This window comes from Gobio gobio, assembly GCF_949357685.1.
Source record: "Gobio gobio genome assembly, chromosome: 17".
Lineage (NCBI taxonomy): Eukaryota > Metazoa > Chordata > Actinopteri > Cypriniformes > Gobionidae > Gobio > Gobio gobio.
This window is the reverse complement of record NC_137110.1, coordinates 2,086,997-2,111,497: the sequence shown is the minus strand read 5'-3', so window position 1 is coordinate 2,111,497 and position 24,501 is coordinate 2,086,997. Positions and strand designations below refer to the sequence as shown.

General features: G+C 44.1%; 1 protein-coding gene across 1 annotated transcript in view; it reads left to right on the top strand.

Moving 5' to 3' along the window:
* syt2b (synaptotagmin IIb) overlaps positions 1-23,915 on the top strand; it is a 105,827-nt gene extending 81,912 nt beyond the window's left edge. The window contains exons 4-9 of the mRNA XM_079841028.1: positions 58-186; positions 8,741-8,908; positions 15,964-16,131; positions 16,220-16,337; positions 16,422-16,555; positions 22,856-23,915. Of these exons, the coding sequence (XP_079697154.1) occupies positions 58-186; positions 8,741-8,908; positions 15,964-16,131; positions 16,220-16,337; positions 16,422-16,555; positions 22,856-23,071 (933 nt within the window). The 3' untranslated portion in view covers positions 23,072-23,915. The remainder of the gene's footprint in view (positions 1-57; positions 187-8,740; positions 8,909-15,963; positions 16,132-16,219; positions 16,338-16,421; positions 16,556-22,855) is intronic.
* Positions 23,916-24,501: the final 586 nt, after the last annotated feature.

The window sequence follows — 24,501 nt, the reverse complement described above, 5'->3', positions numbered from 1 at the left end:
GAACCAGACCGACGGTACCCGGATAACGACTTACTAAAACTGCCCTTTGCCCCACAGAAACAGGATGATGATGATGAAGAAGGAGAAACTGGTCTGACGGAGGAGGAGAAGGAGGAAGAGGAGAAAGAAGTGGAGAAACTCGGAAAGCTCCAGTACTCTTTGGATTATGACTTCCAGGATAACAAGGTGAGGATGTCGAGTATAAATGAAAATGTTTCTTATTTGATCATCTTTGTTAAAGGGGTCAAAACACACACACACACACACACACACACACACACACACACACACACACACACACACACACACACACACACACACACTTGTTTTAATCTTAAGTATCTATAGAGTAGTGTTGATCCTTAATATCTCACAAGAGTCTTTAGTTTATCATATTTATAAAAGACAGAAACACTGAACCGATTCTTTCTGAACACAGCCGAGTCCGTGGAGGAGTGCAGTGGGCGGAGCTGAAGACACACACACACACACACACACACACACACACACACACACACACACACACACACACACACACACACACACACACACACACACACACTCACTCACACTCACTCTCACACACACACACACACACACACACACACACTCACTCACTCACTCACACACACTCTCACACACACACTCACACACACACACACACACACGCACACACACACACACACACACACACACACACACACACACACACACACACACACACTCACACACACACACACACACACACATGTTTGTTTTTGTGAAATGTGTGGACATTCCATAGGCGTAATGGTTTTTATACCGTACAAACCGTATTTTCTATCCCCTTACACTGCCCCTAAACCTACCCATCACACACACACACACACACACACACACACACACACACTGCCCCTAAACCTACCCATCACACACACACACACACACACACTGCCCCTAAACCTACCCATCACACACACACACACACACACACACACACACACACACACACACACACTTGTTTTAATCTTGAGTATCTATAGAGTAGTGTTGATCCTTCATATCTCACAAGAGTCTTTAGTTTATCATATTTATAAAAGACAGAAACACTGAACCGATTCTTTCTGAACACAGCCGAGCTCGTGAAGGAGTGCAGTGGGCGGAGCTAAAGAGAGACACACACACACACACTCACACACACACACACACACACACACACACACACACACTCACTCTCACACACACACACACTCACTCTCACACACACACACACACACACACACACACACACACACACACACACACACACACACTCACTCTCACACACACACACACACACACTCACTCTCACACACACACACACACACACACACTCACTCACTCACACACACTCTCACACACACACACTCACACACACACACACACACACACACACACACACACACACACACACACACACACACACACACACACACACACACACACACACACACACACACACACACTGCCCCTGCCCCTAAACCTACCCATCACAGGAGACATTCTGCATTTTTACATTTTCAAAAAACATCACTTAGTCTGATTTATAAGATGTTTTCCTCATGGGGACCTAAAAATGTCCCCACAAGGACGAGGATTTTGGATATTGCCATCTTTGTGGGGACATTTTGTCCCCATAACGTAGGAATTACCAGTCCACACACTCTCACACACACACACACACACACACTCACACACACTCTCTCACACACACACACACACTATACGTTGGTGTTGTTCACATTATATGCACTTACGCTCCGATTGCCAACAAAACACACACATTTGATCAGTTTCACTCACGCCTGCGGTTTCCACTCATGACCGGGAACAAACACACACACACACACACACACACGAGCGGAAGAAGCGGAAGCGCTCGCGGCAAAATTAAAGCTCCGCCCACTCAAGAGTCAAGACACGCCTTTGAGTTGAATAAGCGCCGAGAAATTACATATTGTGCCTTTAATGAAACATATTGCCATTATTGCTGTATTATGATGCATCTGGACACAGTTCAGTCATCATTTATGAAAAGAGCTGTGTGAAGATTTCTCATTTTGTGTGGCTCAATAAAAATAACAGCGTGCTTGTGTTTGGAACGGCAGGAGACTGAGTAAATATTGACAGAATTGTATTTTCTGGGGTGAACTATTCCTCTAATATATCTTTTGTTTGCGCTCATGCAGTGCTGTATCTTCACTAATGACGGTGTTTGCTGAGTCACAGCTGTGTCTCAAAATGAGTCTAAACAAACATTAATGACAGTGATCTCTTATTGTTACTGTGTTTCTTAAAGCAGTCAGATTCATTTCTAATATGCATGAACTTCCTGGATATTGCTAGAGTATCATTAGGTTAAAATGTACAATACACTACTGTTCCAAAGTTTGGGATCGGTGCGATCATGAGTTTGGGATCGAAGTCTTGACTGTGTGGGTGGGAACATCAGACCAACTGCAACAGTGAGCAATTAAAAGCATATCAAGATGATTTTAAGCAAAATGCCTACATAAGTTTTGTGATTTTTGGCCAAACCGTTCTGAAGTTATAAGCAAAAATGTCGATCGTTAATATCTCCTGACCACTAGATGGCGCTGCGCCGTAACTGTGCAGGTCGCCTCAGGTCATGGTTGTCACAACACACACCAAGTTTGGTCAGAATACACTCTAGCGTTGTGGAGATACAGCCTCACGTTCATTTTGGCGGCCACTTCGTCAAATTCGTTTGCACGTTATTGGAGAACGATTGTTGCTGCACTATACAAAAACGGTTCGTCTACTGACATGAAATCCACAACTTTTTGTCAGCACAGTCTGAAGATGATCGGACTCGAATTTGGTGAAAATCAGACAAACGGTCTAAGACAGGGGTCGGGAACCTATGGCTCGCGAGCCATATATGGCTCTTTTCCGGATTTTATATGGCTCTCCAGTTTTCAAATGTTGACTGAAAAATACACCCTCGATGATGATAACAATTATTTTAAAACTATTAGCATACTTTATTAATGTAGAATTTAACATTATGAATATGTAAAATTTAATTAAATATGTTCAAAAATATTTAGGTAAAACACTTACAGCTTAATATGATTGACAGCGGTGTTTGGCCTGTATAGCCTACCTTTCAGAGAGCTGAATTTTAATTGGACGTCGTGGTTAGGCCTGCATCATGTCTAGATCAAGTTAAGCAGCTACCTGTCTAAAATAAAAATCATCAACGAGAGCAAGATGGCAAAAAGAAAAAAAGACGACGATTACCGTTCATTCCAGCCCGAATGGACGGATCAATTTGCATTTGTGGAGAAGTCGGGGGCTGCAATGTGTCTTATTTGCAACGAACGTATTGCGTCGCTCAAAAAGACTAATGTTAAGAGACATTTTGAGACGCGCCATGAAGCATTCGCTGCAAAATACCCCGCTGGAGAATGCAGGAAAAAAGCTTGCGCTGAGCTTCAGCGGAGAATGGAAACTGGACAGCAGCACCTGCTAGCATGGACTAATAAAGGCGGGAATCTGAATTCTGCGAGCTTCGCCGGCGCTCTGGAGATTGTGAGGAGTGGGAAACCATTTACAGATGGAGAGTACATTAAGGGTTGCATGCTGAGTGTGGCTAAAGAACTGTATAACGACCTCCCAAACAAGGATAAAATTATCCAAAAAATCGAAGACATGCCTTTGTCTGCAAGAACTGTTCATGATCGTGCACTTGTGATGGCTAGCCAGATAGAGGAGATGCAGATCAACGACATCAGTTCAGGTAGTTGCTTTTCTCTTTCATTGGATGAGTCTACCGATGTGAGCAACGTAGCACAGCTAAGCATAGTCGGGCGGTATGTGACAGGTGATACTGTTCGTGAAGAGAGTCTCGCTGTTTTGCCGATGAAAGACACAACAAGAGGCGCGGATGTGTTAAAATCTCTGATGGACTTTGCTGCGGAGAAAAAGCTACCACTGAATAAACTTGTATCTGTGTGTACTGATGGAGCACCCAGTATGTTAGGTAAACATAAAGGATTCGTTGCCCTTCTGTGTGAGCATGAGAAGCGGCCCATCTTAAACTTCCATTGCATTGTGCATCAAGAGGCACTGTGTGCTCTGTCGTGTGGAGAGGAACTTCGCGAAGTGATGTCATTGGTAGTTCGCATTGTAAACTTCATTGTGGCCCGAGCTTTGAATGATCGCCAGTTTAAGGCCTTGTTGGATGAAGTGGGGAGTAATTATCCAGGGCTGCTCCTGCACAGCAATGTGCGTTGGTTATCCAGGGGGAAAGTGCTCGTCCGCTTTGCTGCCTGTTTAAATGAAGTGAGGACATTTTTGGAAATGAAAGGAAATGTTCATCCCGAGCTCACTGACATTGAGTGGCTCCTGAAGTTTCACTACCTGGTGGACATTACATGTCATATGAACCACCTCAATGTGAAAATGCAAGGCATCGGAAACACAATCTTATCCCTGCAACAGGCAGTGTTTGCGTTTGAAACAAAGCTGGAGCTGTTTATCAGGGACATTGAGAGTGGCCGTCTCCTGCACTTCGAAACATTGCGAGCATACAGAGAGGATTGCTTAGCGAGGGACCCCGCTCATCATTTCGATCTCAGGCAGCTCGCAAGCTTCACATCAGATTTACTGATGTCATTCAAATCACGTTTTGCGGACTTCCGCAGACATGCCGATTTGTTCAAAGTGATAACTCATCCACATGTGTGCACCATGGACGCAGAAAAACTGAGTGTCATCCCTGGCATTTCCATTGGAGATTTTGAGCTGGAAGCTGCTGAACTGAAGGCGTCAGATATGTGGCTGTCAAAATTTTTAACTTTGAATTCCGAACTGGAAAGCCTTGCTCGTCAGAGGGCAGAACTGGCAAAGCAGCATAAGTGGGCAGATATGAGAAAACTCCAACGTGAAGACAATCTCATCCTGAAAACTTGGAACGAACTCCCAGCCACTTTCAGCACAATGCATCGTGTCAGTGTTGCTGTGCTTACAATGTTTGGCTCAACATACACATGTGAGCAGTCCTTCTCACATCTAAACAACATTAAAACCAACCTGCGCTCAAGGTTAACGGATGAAAGCCTGAATGCCTGCATGAAGTTGAATCTCACCAGTTACGACCCCAACTTCAAAGCACTCAGCAAAATGATGCAGCAACAAAAATCTCATTAATGCAAGTATAAGGTACAATACTTCTTGTTAATCGCTTGTTTATGCTGCCCGTTTCTCTTTTTTTTTTTGTAAGAAATCAGCACAATGTCAGTGAACAAAATATAGTGCTTTGTATATATTGTGTAATCGTTTGTTTGGGTTACTGAAAAAAACCCTGCATTTTTGCCACCTACTGGTGTTCTATACAACTACCAGAACTACTAACATTGCAAGTGGTATGTTAATGCTGTTGTTATTACATTAAAATGCATAAAAATGTGCAAATATTTCTAATAAACAAGTGTAAATTTTGCTGTGGCTCTTTTGAAAAATGTCTCAGTTTTTTTTTTTTTTTTGGCTCTTCTTGGTAAAAAGGTTCCCGACCCCTGGTCTAAGAGGAGTTCTAAAAAGTAGGTTTTTAAAGAAATTCAAAATGGTGGACAGGAAGTTTGGCTGACTATGGCAAATTTGTTATCTTTGTTCTCGGCATGACTCAAGGAATCTATTAAAACCATCATTTCAATAGGCTGATACAATCAAAAGTTATTAGCATTGGAAATGTCATTATAATTTTTGAACACAAGGTGGCGCTGCACCAAAGACACATACCGAGTTTTGTAACGATACGCCAATGCGTTCATAAAATACAGCATTTTATGACAAAATTCAAAATGGCCGATATGGGAAAATTGGGTATTGTATGACTCGGCATGATGCACCGAATCTAAAGAGACCATTTCTTATACCGTTCAGAAGTTATAAGGAAAATGTTTAATTTTTCATATCTTCTGACCACTAGGTGGCGCTGCACCAAAACTGTACAGGTGACTTCAAGTCATGGTTGTTATAACACACACCAAGTTTGGTCAGAATACGCTAAAGCATTGTGGAGATATAGCCTCACGTTCATTTTGGCGGACACTTCGTTGAATTTGTTTGCACGTTATTCGAGAACGGTTTGACAAATTTGACATAACTTTTTGTCGCTATGGTCTGAAGATGATCTGGTTCAATTTTTGTGTAAATCAGAGCAACGGCCGAGGGAAAAAGTATTTTTTTGGGAAAATTCTAAATGGTGGAAAAATTTTCATGATGGAAAAACATTTCTAGCCCTTACGGTTCAACAGTTATTAGCACAAACGTGAGTCAAACTTTGGACATGTGGTGGCGCTAGAGCGATTGAGTTAGAGACTCCAAATTTGCTCTGGTGACAGTTCAGACTGTCCTCTACCAGTGTACCAAATTTCATAACTTTCCCGCAAGCGGATCTATGGGCGGCCATGACTTCTAAAGCAGATGATTTATTTGAAAATTAAATATTTTGTAATATTATAAATGTCTTTAATGTCCCTTTTGATCAATTTAATGCATCCTTGCTGAATGGAAGTATACATTTCTTTTAAAAACAACACCTTTTGAACGGTAGTGCATTCATGAATAAGACTTTCATTTTATAATTCAGTTTAAATTTATGCATAAAGCCTGACAGACATTTCACAACGCTCTCAGAGTGAGCACATCCCAAAGGAATATTGCTCTTAATTTAATCTCATATATATGAGTTTATATATATATATATATATATATTAGGGGTGAACGGTACACAAAACTGACGGTTCGGTACCTCGGTTTTGAAGTCACGGTTCGGTACGAGTTTGGTACAGCAGTTTTACAAAATTGCTTTTTATTTATTTTTATTAAACAGTGGTTTACTGAAGAAGAAAAAGTGTCTGTCCTTAAATTAATTAAATTATATCTAAAAGTTTATTGAAGGTATTTCTGTAAATTATTTAGGGAGCCCTTACTTGCACATTAATATTAAAGGTTAACAACAGAGCCCAAACTATTAGCCTAAATCCAGCTGCTATTTATTTGTAGGTATAATAATCAACACTCAAATAACACACAGTACGCAAACATGTAAACTTCACATTAGGCAGTTTTTGCATTAACTTCTAAATCTAATTATAAAATAGTTGTTTCTCCAATTCGTTGTTGAAATATAATCATTTATACACAGTGTGTGACATTTTCATGACAGACATGAAATAATCAAGACATCACTAACAGGTTAAGTAGAATATAATGAATATAACGGCTAATATAGAGCATATATTTAGTGAAAGAGTTCATCTCTCTAGTGAACTCACAGCTGTGGACACTGAATGACTGCCTGAGGTAAATGTGATGCTACATTGTTTAGTTTACAGCAGTTATATTGACGTCTTTCCGCCGTTGAAACACTGATTGAGCGATTACACCACATGTGAGATGTGACAGTAAGTTGTAATGTATCCTCAGCATACCTTCAGATGTTCATTCATGTTTATTCTTTAGGAAGAGATGATCGATCGCCTTCACAGATGAAGAGCGTCAAAACGGCATTTATGGTTTGAATTTCGTGATAAAATGGACTGAATACTTAATGTGTTTGTGTGGGAACTCGGATTGAAGTGTGTTTCGCGCTTAAAACAAGCCGACTGTAAACTGTTAAAGATTGCACTCGGAAACCGTTCGGTACACACACGCACCGAACCCAAAGCCCTGTACTGTAACGGTTCGGTACGAATTCGTGCACCGTTACACCCCTAATATATATATATATATATATATATATATATATATACATAAAACAAGTCATAAGGGTCCATTTTTAGAAGAAAATCTCCTCTAAAGTTGTCCAGATAATAATAATAATAATTTGTTACATTTATATAGCGCTTTTCTAGGCACTCAAAGCGCTTTACATAGAAGGGGGGAATCTCCTCAAACCACCACCAATGTGCAGCATCCACCTGGATGATGCGACGGCAGCCATATTGCGCCAGTACGCCCACCACACACCAGCTGATTGGTGGAGAGGAGACTGAGGGATGATACCAATCGTATATATATATGGGGATGATTAGGAGGCCATGATGGATAGGGGCCAATGGGCAAATTTGGCCAGGATGCCGGGGTTACACCCCTACTCCTTATCGAAGGACATCCTGGGATTTTTAATGACCACAGAGAGTCAGGACCTCGGTTTAACGTCTCATCCGAAAGACGGTGCTTGTTACAGTATAGTGTCCCGATCACTATACTGGGGTGTTAGGACCCACACAGACCACAGGGTGAGCACCCCCTGCTGGCCTCACTAACACCTCTCCCAGCAGCAACCTAGTTTTCCCAGTTGGTCTCCCATCCAGGTACTAACCAGGCTCAGCCCTGCTTAGCTTCAGTGGGAAACCAGTCTTGGGCTACAGGGTGATATGGCTGCAGATGAAGTCCTTAGCAATGCATATTACTAATAATAATACATTTATGATATATTTACGGTAGGACATTTACAAAATATCTTCATGGAACATGATCCTAATATCCTAATGATTTTTGGCATAAAAGAAAAATGTATCATTTTGACCCAAACAATGTATTGTAGGCTATTGCCACAGACGCACGACTGCTGTTGAGCTCCAGGGTCATATTAAAGACATCTCATTTGGGATTCTATATTATTCTTACAAGAAACTCTTGTCAGTTATTAAATCTCTGGCTTCTATTTTTCCACTGTTTTTATCCACAGCTGACAGTCGGGATCTTGCAATGTGCCGACCTGATTTCCATGGACTCTGGCGGAACGTCCGATCCTTACGTGAAAGTGTTCATCCTACCAGATAAGAAGAAGAAGTTTGACACCAAGGTGCACAAGAAGACCCTCAACCCTGTGTTCAATGAAACCTTTGTCTTCAAGGTAAGCCATTTTGTTGGTCAAATATTAATGTGTAAAGAATGGCCTATTATAATAATACCCTAAAAGACAGCACATGTTCCAATTAATCAAGTGAAATATAAACCCCCCTGAATGACTGCTAAGCCTCCAGTGATGCTGGTCTGTCATTAGCGCTCATTGGCCGTTTCTGCTACGCCAGCGCTTTGCTCCGAACGCCTCCAGCGGCTCCTGAATGAGCTTTAGTTTCCCAGAGTCAGTAATGAGCTCCGGAGGGGCCGCACATCCTCTGGTGGAGGAAACTGATCTAGGACAGCCCCAGCCGTACAGTGAGAACGGCCGACTGTCTTTCTAAAAATGGATCGGCCGAATCCGCACACGTTACGAGTGAGAAAACACAGGTTTTTCATGTCTTTATCCTTCACATCGTTTGCAAGAACAGATGATTAGAAGAATGTACTGTGTAATATATACACTAATCAGGCATAACATTATGACGTGAATAACACTGATGATCTGTTAGTGGGTGGAATATATTAGGCAGCAAGTGAACATTTTGTCCTCAGAGTTGATGTGTTAGAAGCAGGAAAAATGGGCAAGCGTAAGGATTTGAGCGAGTTTGACAAGGGCCAGATTGTGACGGCTAGACGACCGGGTCATGCTGCGTTCACACCAGACTTGAATGAAGCGTTAAGCGCGAGTGATTTACATGTTAAGTCAATGCAAAGACGCAAATAGACGCACGTAACGCATGCTTCGCGTGAATCGCGCGAGTTGAAAAATCTGAACTTTGACGGATATTCGTGGCGTGTTAATCAATCAGGAGCTTGCTCCAGTAGTGACAACAATAAGGACACAATCATATGTGGATACCCGGAGCTGTACATCTTCGTACTTTATACGGAATATACAGGAATATAAAGGATCTTGCTCGGAAGAAAGTGGGTGAGGAGGTCGGACAGTCTGTTAATTTGTAAAAAGCGCTCTTTACTCAATTTGAGCTATATATATATATATATATATATATATATATATATATATATATATATATACTGTATATACATACATATTGAGACTACAAGATAGTTAAAGCCAGCAAACTGAGCTTATTAGTCGTATTTTAAAACGATCCATGTCAGCCATTTCACAACGAGACTTGAGCAGAAGCAGAAGCCCCTTCCATGACGCGAATTCGCGTCTGTTGTGAAGTGAATGTCACGCACGAATGAAGCTCAAAATGTTCAAGCGTTCAACTACACGCGAATAGCATGATTTATTCACACAAGTCGCGTCTGGTGTGAACGCACAGTCAGAGCATCTCCAAAACTGCAGCTCTTGTGGGCTGTTCCCGGTCTGCAGTGGTCAGTCTCTATCAGAAGTGCTCAGAGGAAGAACCAGTGGAGAACCGGCCACAGGGTCATGGAGGACCAGTGGAGAACCGGCCACAGGGTCATGAAGGACCAGTGGAGAACCGGCCACAGGGTTATGAAGGACCAGTGGAGAACCAGACACAGGGTCATGGAGGACCAGTGGAGAACCGGCCACAGGGTTATGAAGGACCAGTGGAGAACCGGCCACAGGGTCATGGAGGACCAGTGGAGAACCGGCCACAGGGTCATGAAGGACCAGTGGAGAACCGGCCACAGGGTCATGGAGGACCAGTGGAGAACCGGCCACAGGGTTATGAAGGACCAGTGGAGAACCAGACACAGGGTCATGGAGGACCAGTGGAGAACCGGCCACAGGGTTATGAAGGACCAGTGGAGAACCGGCCACAGGGTCATGGAGGACCAGTGGAGAACCGGCCACAGGGTCATGAAGGACCAGTGGAGAACCGGCCACAGGGTCATGAAGGACCAGTGGAGAACCGGCCACAGGGTCATGAAGGACCAGTGGAGAACCGGCCACAGGGTCATGAAGGACCAGTGGAGAACCGGCCACAGGGTCATGAAGGACCAGTGGAGAACCGGCCACAGGGTCATGAAGGACCAGTGGAGAACCGGCCACAGGGTCATGGAGGACCAGTGGAGAACCGGCCACAGGGTCATGAAGGACCAGTGGAGAACCGGCCACAGGGTCATGAAGGACCAGTGGAGAACCGGCCACAGGGTCATGAAGAACCAGTGGAGAACCGGCCACAGGGTCATGGAGGACCAGTGGAGAACTGGCCACAGGGTCATGGAGGACCAGTGGAGAACTGGCCACAGGGTCATGAAGGACCAGTGGAGAACCGGCCACAGGGTCATGGAGGACCAGTGGAGAACCGGCCACAGGGTCATGGAGGACCAGTGGAGAACCGGCCACAGGGTCATGGAGGACCAGTGGAGAACCGGCCACAGGGTCATGGAGGACCAGTGGAGAACCGGCCACAGGGTCATGAAGGACCAGTGGAGAACCGGCCACAGGGTCATGGAGGACCAGTGGAGAACCGGCCACAGGGTCATGGAGGACCAGTGGAGAACCGGCCACAGGGTCATGGAGGACCAGTGGAGAACCGGCCACAGGGTCATGAAGGACCAGTGGAGAACCGGCCCCAGGATCATGAAGGACCAGTGGAGAACCGGCCACAGGGTCATGAAGGACCAGTGGAGAACCGGCCACAGGGTCATGGAGGACCAGTGGAGAACCGGCCACAGGGTCATGAAGGACCAGTGGAGAACCGGCCACAGGGTCATGGAGGACCAGTGGAGAACCGGCCACAGGGTCATGGAGGACCAGTGGAGAACCGGCCACAGGGTCATGAAGGACCAGTGGAGAACCGGCCACAGGGTCATGGAGGACCAGTGGAGAACCGGCCACAGGGTCATGAAGGACCAGTGGAGAACCGGCCACAGGGTCATGGAGGACCAGTGGAGAACCGGCCACAGGGTCATGAAGGACCAGTGGAGAACCGGCCACAGGGTCATGAAGGACCAGTGGAGAACCGGCCACAGGGTCATGAAGGACCAGTGGAGAACCGGCCACAGGGTCATGAAGGACCAGTGGAGAACCGGCCACAGGGTCATGAAGGACCAGTGGAGAACCGGCCACAGGGTCATGGAGGACCAGTGGAGAACTGGCCACAGGGTCATGGAGGACCAGTGGAGAACTGGCCACAGGGTCATGAAGGACCAGTGGAGAACCGGCCACAGGGTCATGAAGGACCAGTGGAGAACCGGCCACAGGGTCATGGAGGACCAGTGGAGAACCGGCCACAGGGTCATGGAGGACCAGTGGAGAACCGGCCACAGGGTCATGGAGGACCAGTGGAGAACCGGCCACAGGGTCATGGAGGACCAGTGGAGAACCGGCCACAGGGTCATGGAGGACCAGTGGAGAACCGGCCACAGGGTCATGGAGGACCAGTGGAGAACCGGCCACAGGGTCATGAAGGACCAGTGGAGAACCGGCCACAGGGTCATGGAGGACCAGTGGAGAACCGGCCACAGGGTCATGGAGGACCAGTGGAGAACCGGCCACAGGGTCATGGAGGACCAGTGGAGAACCGGCCACAGGGTCATGAAGGACCAGTGGAGAACCGGCCCCAGGATCATGAAGGACCAGTGGAGAACCGGCCACAGGGTCATGAAGGACCAGTGGAGAACCGGCCACAGGGTCATGGAGGACCAGTGGAGAACCGGCCACAGGGTCATGAAGGACCAGTGGAGAACCGGCCACAGGGTCATGGAGGACCAGTGGAGAACCGGCCACAGGGTCATGGAGGACCAGTGGAGAACCGGCCACAGGGTCATGAAGGACCAGTGGAGAACCGGCCACAGGGTTATGAAGGACCAGTGGAGAACCGGCCACAGGGTCATGAAGAACCAGTGGAGAACTGGCCACAGGGTCATGAAGGACCAGTGGAGAACCGGCCACAGGGTCATGAAGGACCAGTGGAGAACCGGCCACAGGGTCATGAAGGACCAGTGGAGAACCGGCCACAGGGTCATGAAGGACCAGTGGAGAACCGGCCACAGGGTCATGAAGGACCAGTGGAGAACCGGCCACAGGGTCATGAAGGACCAGTGGAGAACCGGCCACAGGGTCATGGAGGACCAGTGGAGAACCGGCCACAGGGTCATGAAGGACCAGTGGAGAACCGGCCACAGGGTCATGAAGGACCAGTGGAGAACCGGCCACAGGGTCATGGGCGGCCGAGGCTCATTGATGCCCGTGTGGTCCGATCAAACAGACGAGCTACTGGAGCTCAAACTGCTCAAGAAGTTAAAGCTGGTTCTGATAGAAAGGGCTCAGAATACACAGAGCATCTCAGTTTGTTGTGTATGGGGCGGCACAGCCGCTGACCAGTGCCCATGCTGACCCCCATATCTGTCTATCTATGGCAGAACAGTTTACATCTCAAAGGACTATAGCTATGTTTCAATCCTAGGGTTGTGCCGATGGACGATATGTGAAATGCGCTATTCAAATAAACTTGACGCGCCTTACCAAGTCAAATAACAAGCACAAACTGTGTTAAATAAAATTAAGTAAAAAGGTAGCCTATTCGTCCTACAGTGTTTTTCTACTTTCCCACAGTAAAGGATGTGAATGGGTATAATAGACTTAATTATAAACAAACAAAAGGAAGAAACGTTTATAATTCCCTGCGAAAATGGGTGTGACGTGAGTGAAGATTTGAGAAAAGAAACGAGATGTCCATGTGGGATAAAATGGACTAACATTAGGCCTATTGTTAAAATTCACGGAAATCGCAAAACAGAATAAAAAAGCTGACAAATCTTAAATTGGGCTCAGCCTGCCTCTCTCATTCGGCATGAATCCATTCATGGCTGCGAATTTATTTCCTTTGTAAACAAAGCTTTGTACTTCACTTCTGTGGTATTATTTACGTAAAACAGCATTAACATACAAAACACTGGGTTAGTAACGAAATTATAGTTTTGAAGTAGAAAATAGTATTTATGTAAAGAGATATATTAAAATAAAAAGTGCACAACTCTTCTTAAGTGGAAGGAAGCTACTTTTTTCCCTCATGTGCAACCTAGCGGATGAGACATTATTTGGGTAAGTAAAATAACGAAATTATATAGTTTTTGAGTAGAAAATAGTATTTATGTAAAGAGATAGTCAAATACAGATATAGTAAATTATATATTTGTATTAATAAAAAAAAACGATGATATCATCGTCCATCACGATGTTTTACTGTAAACATAGTCAACTGCCAATTTAGGAGACATCGCCCAACCCTACTCCATCCACCTATTTTATGTGCATTTTGGGATATTGCATCAAAAAATGCTGAATGGAAACGCCAAGATGCGCATAAATTTGAAAAATGCGCATAAAAACGCGTGCGCTCGTTTGAGTCGGATACATTTTCTATCCGATACGAAAACATGCGCATAAACTACGATGGAAACGCATTTACCGAATAAATTCATCGATGCACATAAAGAAATCATGTGACTTTCGCGATGTAACAGCATAACTGTACTAACCAGCGGGAAAATCTTGTTTGCACAGCATCTGAAATGCTGTTTTGGTCTTTCAGAAGTGTGTTGTCAAAGATGCTAAGTATATTTCCCTCCTGTCTTACACGACTGCGTTCCCAAACCGCACATCTGCCTCTGAAAGCATGACAACACATTTATTGAGACGCACGAGTTTCTCTGAGACGTAAATAACTTATTATATACGGAAATTATTATATATGGTGGCTTCTCCTGTGTTTCTCAGTGATTTTTTAGCGGTAGTTTATCAGGAAGTGGCGATTATGTTCTCTTCGACTCACTGGATGGAAACGGTGCTTTATTCGCAAATGTTTTATGCAATGTTGCATTTTTGCGCATAAATTACACTCACCTAACGGATTCTTAGGAACACCTGTTCAATTTCTCATTAATGCAATTATCTAATCAACCAATCACATGGCAGTTTCTTCAATGCATTTAGGGGTGTGGTCCTGGTCAAGACAATCTCCTGAACTCCACACTGAATGTCGGAATGGGAAAGAAAGGAGATTTAAGCAAGTTTGAGCGTGGCATGGTTGTTGGTCTGAGTATTTCACAATCTGCTCAGTTACTGGGATTTTCACGCACAACCATTTCTAGGGTTTACAAAGAATGGTGTGAAAAGGGAAAAGCATCCAGTATGCGGCAGTCCTGTGGGAGAAAATGCCGTGTTGATGCTAGAGGTCAGAGGTCATGGGCCGACTGATTCAAGCTGATAGAAGAGCAACTTTGACTGAAATAACCACTCGTTACAACAGAGGTCTGCAGCAAAGCATTTGTGAAGCCACAACACACACAACCTTGAGGCGGATGGGCTACAACAGCAGAAGACCCCACCGGGTACCACTCATCTCCACTACAAAGAGGAAAAAGAGGCGACAATTTACACCAGCTCACCAAAATTGGACAGTTGAAGACTGGAAAAATGTTGCCTGGTCTGATGAGTCTGGATTTCTGTTGAGACATTCAGATGGTAGAGTCAGAATTTGGCGTAAACAGAATGAGAACATGGATCCATCATGCCTTGTTACCACTGTGCAGGCTGGTGGTGGTGGTGTAATGGTGTGGGGGATGTTTTCTTGGCACACTTTAGGCCCCTTAGTGCCAATTGGGCATGGTTTAAATGCCACGGCCTACCTGAGCATTGTTTCTGCCCATGTCCATCCCTTTATGAGCACCATGTCCCCATCCTCTGATGGCTACTTCCAGCAGGATAATGCACCGTCACAAAGCTCCAATCATTTCAAATTGGTTTCTTGAACATGACAATGAGTTCACTGGACTAAAATGGCCCCCACAGTCACCAGATCTCAACCCAATAGAGCATCTTTGGGATGTGGTGGAACGGGAGCTTCGTGCCCTGGATGTGCATCCCACAAATCTCCATCAACTGCAAGATGCTCTCCTATCAATATGGGCCAACATTTCTAAAGAATGCTTTCAGCAGCTTGTTGAATCAATGCCACGTAGAATTAAGGCAGTCAAACGGGGGGTCAAACACAGTATTACTATGGTGTTCCTAATAATCCTTTAGGTGAGTGTATATTCGCAACTTTGGATGGAAACATAGCCAGTGTGTTCTACGCAAAAACTGTTTTACATGTCAGATGGTTTCCTTGTTAGATGCCGTACGAGGAGCTGGGTGGGAAGACGCTGGTCATGTGTGTGTATGACTACGACCGCTTCTCCAAACACGACATCATCGGCGAGGTAAAACTACCCATGAACACTCTGGATCTGGGTCAGCCCATTGAAGAGTGGAGGGACCTGGAGAGCGCTGAGAAAGAGGAGGTGAGTATTCAACCAGCTGATGTCATGATCCTCCAGGTTTGAGAGGAAGTAAGCATTCGTTAGATCGCTCTTCTCTTCTTCCACACAGCCTGAGAAGCTCGGTGACATCTGCATCTCCCTGCGTTACGTTCCCACGGCGGGAAAACTGACCGTCTGTATCCTCGAGGCCAAGAACCTGAAGAAGATGGACGTCGGCGGCCTATCTGGTGAGAGCTGAGACATAGGAGACTCCAGCAGGAAATGTGTGTTATATATTTGATGATGTTAACTCCTCATTTGACCTTTGGCAGACCCGTATGTGAAGATCCAGCTTCTGCAGAACGGGAAGCGCCTGAAGAAGAAGAAGACGACGGTGAAGAAGAACACACTGAACCCGTACTACAACGAGTCCTTCAGCTTTGAGATCCCTCTGGAGCAAATGCAGGTACAGCTTCTATTTTTTTATATATTAAATTATTATATTGCTTATTTTAATATTTAAAATAATGTTTATTGGTGATTTGATTTGTCTCAAAGTTATATATTTATGGGTTAGGGTTCAGATATAATATCTGATTGTATATTTTAAAATATTATACTATTTAAAGCTGCACTATGTAACATTTTCTTCAGTCAAATATCCAAACACCACTAGGCCAGTGTTATATATTGTGTTCAGTCGAGTACTTACAACATCCCAAATGTTTCCGACTATTTGTAAATTGTGAGATGCTATTTTACCCGAGGAACTGGGACGTGTGAGTGCGTGGCCTGTCGATGACATCATATCTGCGTTAGTTTGCGGTTTTATTCTGCAGAAGCGCTTTACTCTCACTGCAAGTGTCATAGCAGCGGCTGAGAGAACGCACAGAGTAACGCCATCCCATCATCAACACACTCAGATGTGTGTAATATGATCAACAGAGCTGCGTTACCTCACACTCATGAGCGGAAGTGGCGACTGTGGCATAATAAAAGTCCCGCTGCTCGCGAGGCGTGTGTTGTGTTCTTCTCATTAACAATCGCTCCAGCGGTTCCTCAGCTCCACAACACTCGCTCCTGCTCTGCTTCACTACAGTAACGTTAATAATCACATCAACATGATTTCTGCCCGAGTCCTATCCCGATTCTTTCCCACCGGCTGAGGTGAAGACCACATGTCCCGAGATTCTGCGCTCAAACGGGACATCATCAAACTACACCTTTGATTTGAACAGGCGACCTCTAGCGGACGGAAAACTTACATAATGCAGCTTTAAATATACATATATAAAATATATATATAAAAAATATATATATATTTATAGTATTTGATTCAAAATAAAAGTTGAATATGAATGAAAATGCATTTAAAAACCTCAACCACAAAAATTAGTTTTTAGTGCCATATTTGTACAACCAGTGTTAATTTTGACAGCAAATTTAGATTTAGTTGTTTAGTTTCGTTTTAGTCGACTATAATCTAATGAGTTTAGTTAAATTATAATTACATAATTGACTGTTACTGAATACATGACAAAACTCATTGTGCTTTTGACCGTTCAAGCGCAAAAATACACGAAAGAGCTCAATTCACTTTTTTTGCTTCTTTTTTTAAAAACATCTATATAGTTTTTATAATATTGTATTTCTGTTTTAGTTAGTATATCAGGTTAAGCTAAAGCTTCAAATAAGTTTTTTTTTAATTTTTTTATTTCAGTTAACATTTATTTAATTTCAAGTAATGAAGATTTTTAGTGAACTATTATAACCCTGATACTTTATTGAATATGTGTCAAATACTGGTCTTTCCTCCTGACTATGAATTAAATGGGAATTAAATTAAATATAGTTTATTGTGTAAGCAAAAACGAATATATAATGCGTGACTTTTAATGATAAACAAGCTGGAAATACACCAGGACTCTTATTTTGAAATGTCTGCGCCTCTATTACAGTTGCAGGAGCTCATTCAAGTTCAGATGAGGAGATAAATATGCATTATTACAACCGTCTAAAACATATTACTAAATAAACATGGTGAAGTAAAGATTGTGATTATTCATCAGCATTAGTTGATAAACACTGGTCTGGCATAAATGTGTGTTATTGATTGAGCCGCTCTGGAGCTGGATTGGGTGTGTGTGTGTGTGTGTGTGTGTGTGTGTGTGTGTGTGTGTGTGTGTGTTATTGATTGAGCCGCTCTGGAGCTGGATTGGGTGTGTGTGTGTGTGTGTGTGTGTGTGTGTGTGTGTGTGTGTGTTATTGATTGACCCGCTCTGGAGCTGGATTGGGTGTGTGTGTGTGTGTGTGTGTGTGTGTGTGTGTTATTGATTGAGCCGCTCTGGAGCTGGATTGGGTGTGTGTGTGTGTGTGTGTGTGTGTGTGTTATTGATTGAGCCGCTCTGGAGCTGGATTGTGTGTGTGTGTGTGTGTGTGTGTGTGTGTGTGTGTTATTGATTGAGCCGCTCTGGAGCTGGATTGGGTGTGTGTGTGTGTGTGTGTGTGTGTGTGTGTTATTGATTGAGCCGCTCTGGAGCTGGATTGGGTGTGTGTGTGTGTGTGTGTGTGTGTGTGTGTGTGTGTGTGTGTGTGTGTGTGTGTGTGTGTGTGTGTGTGTGTGTGTGTGTGTGTGTGTGTGTGTGTGTGTGGGTGTGTGTGTGTGTGTGTGTGTGTGTGTGTGTGTGTGTGTGTGTGTGTGTGTTATTGATTGAGCCGCTCTGGAGCTGGATTGGGTGTGTGTGTGTGTGTGTGTGTGTGTGTGTGTGTGTGTGTGTGTGTGTGTGTGTGTGTGTGTGTGTTATTGATTGAGCCGCTCTGGAGCTGGATTGGGTGTGTGTGTGTGTGTGTGTGTGTGTGTGTGTGTGTGTGTGTGTGTGTGTGTGTGTGTGTGTGTGTCAATAACACGACAAATGTTTGTCCTGAAAGTAACCATCTGCACGCCACTTGGCCGAACTTTGAACAGTACAATCGCCCACTTTCTGATCAAGAGTGGATGCACTTTCAGGTACAGGAGAGAGAGTTCAGGAAAACCCTGGATGTGAAACTAATTAATGACAGACAAACAGTACAATTCACCGGAAACAACCCGCGTCACTGGACTAAACTTATAACCATCCTATGTGGAGTATACTACAGGAATGGATCCTACACACCAACTCATAAAGATGGGAGAGCATTAGGAATACCTTTGCTAAAGTACACCGTAAGAATTCTTCGGAAATTCCCCCTCTGTAGAACGCTCTCACCGAGGCCCGATCCAGAGACGCTCACTGAATGGATAAATCAGCAGCTGCGCTTCGTACGGGAAACCATCCAGCCGGCGCTCAATAAAGCGACGAATTCCAGCAGCACGAGAGAAACCAGAGTGGTGAGCGGAAACGAACTAGCTTATCTTTGGGATCACCGTAGGAGTAAGGCAATTGATATCATTCTAAATAACAGCACTTACCCAGATCCCCCACCTGCGATAAACGACGTCAATAACGTTTATGAGTATTATGTTGCGAAATGCCAACCAGCACAGATACACCAGCAGACCAGCAGTCCTCCGTGGAGCGGCGCTCTTGACCTGGAAGACCCGAGGTGTTATCCCGTAAGCTCGGATTTCACCGCGGAGGAGATTTCAGCCGTGCTCTGCAGCCTCCCGAACAACAAAGCATGCGGCGCAGACGGTGTCACCTATGAAGTACTTAAGGCAACAAAACAATTCTCAATAGTGACACTCAGATTTTTAATGTCTGTTTAAACAACCGGAAAGTTCCCGATTCCTGGAAGGGGGCTATTATATATAGGATCCCCAAGAAAAACAACGTTCCAGAAGATCCCTCCACCTGGAGGGATATATCGCTGCTCCCCGCTATATACAAGGTATTTATGAAGTGCATTTTATGCAGGATTTTACCTTGGCTAGTGGAATCAGGAACATTGTCACCCAAACAGAAAGCATATATAGAGAGGCAGGGAATGAATGAGCACGTATTCTGCTTGAAAACTGCCATTGATGATTTTAAACATGAATCCTCCCGCTTCTATGCGGTATTCCTCGATTTTCGAGACGCCTTTGGTTCCCTACCACATAGCGTAATGCTTCACTCCCTTGAAGAAATAAAGCTGCCGGAACAGTATATACATATAATCAAGAATGTGTACGATAATTCATTTTTACAAGTGATTTGCGGACATCAACTAACGAAACCGGTTAAACTCGAAGTTGGCATTAAGACGGGGTGTCCGTGGAGTGCCGTGAATTTCGTACTGGCCTTAAACCAATGGCTGAAGTGGTTATGTTCTCTTGCCCCGCTTGACATTACATCTCCAAACCCAGTTCAGGCTTTTGCCGATGACGTCCTCATAGTATCAAGAGAGGAGAATGTCATTACACACATGCTGTCATACACCGATCGCTTCCTGCAATGGTCTGGACTTGGAGTTAAGAACAACAAATGTGCGGTGTTCTATGAGCGACGCAGCGGGGGCAATAGATGGTATAGGGCCAAGTATGATCAGCCTCCATCATTTACAATCGCCGGAAGCACAATTAGAGTCTATTCAAGACATGAATCGTACAGTTATCTAGGACATTTGTTTAATGTTGCAGGAGAATGGCAAGAGCAAGTGAACGATATCTGTAAAGAATACTGCAGCAGACTGGACCTGATAGACCAGTGTCCTCTACCGATCTGCATGAAACTCCAGGCCATTCGGGACATAGCACTATCTAAGATCCAACATCTGTTTGCCAACGTCCACATCGCTAAAAAACATCTGACGGAGCTGAACAATAAGACCGTGCAACTGGTAAGAAAATGGTTAAATCTCAATACACACACGACAAGAAGTATTCTCTTTATCAGCAAATCCGAAGGGGGACTGGGGATCCCCAACATTGAATGGATTTATACAGCGACCAGAGTACAGCATCTACTGCATATGTTGAATAACGACGACCTTACAGTTGGTGAAGTTGCCCGGCGCTCATTGGTGCTGGATCTGAGCAAACGTAAGGTCCCCTTTTCTGCAGTCGGAGAATCGGGCTTCCTCGGCTTCCGAAAGAAACCTAGCGGAAAGCTGGACACCAGGGCTACGGGATTCGGAGTACGTTCGGATTGGCCCGATCTGAATGACTTGTGCAGCAACAATAATATGCAGTTGAACTGGGCACATACTGGCGGGGAGCAGGTGAACATCAGCCATGCACAGATTATGGATCTTAATGTGTATGCTGAGGCGACTCTTCATCACGGTAAGAAGCTGAACAGCCGGACGTGCAGGTATGAAATCCTTCAGTACTTTCAAACACAACAGCGCGATTACTGGCTTAACCTGCGCCTTCAAGGAAAGCTGGCATGCTTGCAGAGCGCGGACCATACAGTCTCTCACTCTGCGTTACAAAACTCAGCCGTAAACGACGGTATCCTAAAGTTTGTTATTAAAGCCAGGCTACAAACACTCCCGACCAAATACAATCTCTCCCTGTGGTTTCCAAAACATCACGAACCATTCTGCTTACTACACCGAGATAAGATCATGGAATCTACAGCGCACATAATGAACGGATGCCCTGCGTTCAAAGGACTTTACATCGCGCGCCACGATCGCATCGTAAACACAATAGCTCAAGAACTGCGCAAAGTTTCTGGACAAAGTGCAATACACGTAAATAAGACTGTTCAAACCAGCTGGTTCTCAAACCTGAACGATAATATCAACTTTCTTAAAAGTGCTCTAAGTGAACACCCAAATACTCCAGACATTGTAGTCATTGATGAACTTTCTAAAGATATCGTGATTCTAGAAGTAGGCTGTTGTTTTGATGCTTACATGGACTTGTGTTTTTCTGAGAAAATGTTAAAGTACCAGCCGTTAACAAATGCTATGGCAGTGTGTGGCTACAGGACCAAACTAACTGTTCTTATCTTGGGTAGCTTAGGGCATGTGCACAGATTATGTGTCCGAGGCTTGCAGATTGCTGGACTGAGTAAAAAGAGCTCTAAGCAAATAGCCAGATATTGCTCTGTTTCAGCAATCATAGGCCGTCTGCATGTTTGGAGAAGACGATGTTATCTTTACCCATAGCCCATTGACTGATGTGGTCGGGACTGTTTACATTGTCTGTATTGCCAGGTTAAACATGATAAGCTCTTTATGAATATTTGGATGCTGTGTTGCTTTAATCAGTATTTGTCATTCCAAATAAAATAATTAAATGTGTGTGTGTTATTGATTGAGCCGCTCTGGAGCTGGATTGGGTGTGTGTGTGTGTGTGTGTGTGTGTGTGTGTGTGTGTGTGTGTGTGTGTGTGTGTGTGTGTGTGTGTGTGTGTGTGTGTTATTGATTGAGCCGCTCTGGAGCTGGATTGGGTGTGTGTGTGTGTGTGTGTGTGTTATTGATTGAGCCGCTCTGGAGCTGGATTGGGTGTGTGTGTGTGTGTGTGTGTGTGTGTGTGTGTTATTGATTGAGCCGCTCTGGAGCTGGATTGGGTGTGTGTGAGCCTGTAGATCGTGTGTTTTCCAGAGGTTAGATCAGTTCAGATCAAATGTGTTCATCTGTGACACAGGACATCAGTTCTGACCCCATCTCTGCCCTAATCCACCCTCACTAACCTCACTATTCTCCTCTCGCTTTTATTTGTTGACGAAAATGACAGTAGGTTTTCCTCATAGTTTTGGTCATCCAACACTAGTTTTTATTTAGTTATCGTCTCGTTTTCTTTACTGAAAAAAGGTCGTTGATAAGCTCGGCTAAATGATTTTTCTTGTTTCAGAAAATCATTGTGGTGGTGACGGTCTTCGACTACGACAAGATCGGCAAGAACGATGCCATCGGGAAGATCTTCATCGGAAGCAAAGCCCAAAGCACGGCGCTCAAACACTGGTCCGACATGCTGGCCAACCCGCGCCGCCCCATCGCCCAGTGGCATCCCCTCCAACCAGAGGAGGATATCGATGGCGCTCTGGCCGCCCTCAATGCCAAGAAGTAACACTCACATCTCAGCCCGACTAACCAACTAACCCACCCATCCTCCCTCACTGCATGACACACACACCCCTACGCGCCGCCAGCTCGTTTCACCACAGAATATACTTGAAAAAGATCACATGTTCGTAAACCGAGGCAGGAGAAAGAACGGAAAGATTCGCCAATATAAAAGTGCACCTAAAAAAGTGAACCCAATACACACCAAATTCAAAAGTGCAAGAGGTTTTGATTTCATCATCAGGAAGTTTGTGCCTAATCGAACGTGCAAATGAGTTTGAGTGAATCAGGAGCTGAAACGCGGCCAAAAGAAGATTCAGGTTTTGCAATAGTGCCGTTAGATAGGACTGAGACGCTGCAATACACATTAATGTTAAACTAATGTTACACACAGCCCGTGTGACGATGTACAGTAGATCTGCCAAACGCTCATCTCTCTCTCTCATGTTCACTGAAGCCGTTCCGTGGGATCCGGCGTGTATCTCACACACATCTCGACGGCATAATAACGAACGCCTTGAGCCGGTAACCTCATGCCAAAGTGTTGAGCGGAGCGCAACACACACAATAAAGCAATCCCATCCATGCTTGTGTAAATATGCATTGATCAAATCGGTTTCTACAGCATGTCCCTATAAATTGATGTACATAGAAGCATGTTTTAAACAAAATAGAGCATAATTATATTGTGTACGTGTGGCATTTGTCATTTTGATAATAAAATGTAGAGAAAAGATATAATGCACTGAATGCACATTTTATGAAATTGCCCTGAAAGGGTGTAAGACACTTAAGAATATATTAATATTGAGTTTTTCAGAAGATATGATAAAAGAGCTGTGAGTGTTAGACTCGTTTCCTTTTTATTGTCCAGTCAACGTGTGTGTGTGTGTGTGTGTGTGTGTTTCACGTTTCTGTGTTTGTTCTGTGAAAATGCTCAGTTTGTGAATTTACAGGAATGTGTCGTTAGGGTGAATCGCACAGGTCAAAGGTCACCGCAAAATCACAAGAGTGTATGTTATATGCTGGAAATTAATGCGAGACTGCAACTCATAACGCTATAAGTATAATACAATGTTCATAATGTAATAACAATTTTACATAAACTCACCAAAAACATGTCATATTTGTATTATTGTAATATTGCAAACATAAAATATTGATATTCCCTTACAGAACATTTTTAAATCGTGATTAATCGCATACAAAATAAAAGTGTGTTTAAATATGTGTGTGTACTGTGTACAATTATTATGTATATTTGAATACACACACACATGCATGTAAATATTTCAGAAATATTGCATTTATATACTGTAAACATATTTATATCATTTATATTATATATATATGTATATGTATATATATATTAAAAATTCTTAAATATTTACATGCATGTGTGTGTGTGTACTCAAATATATATATATATATATA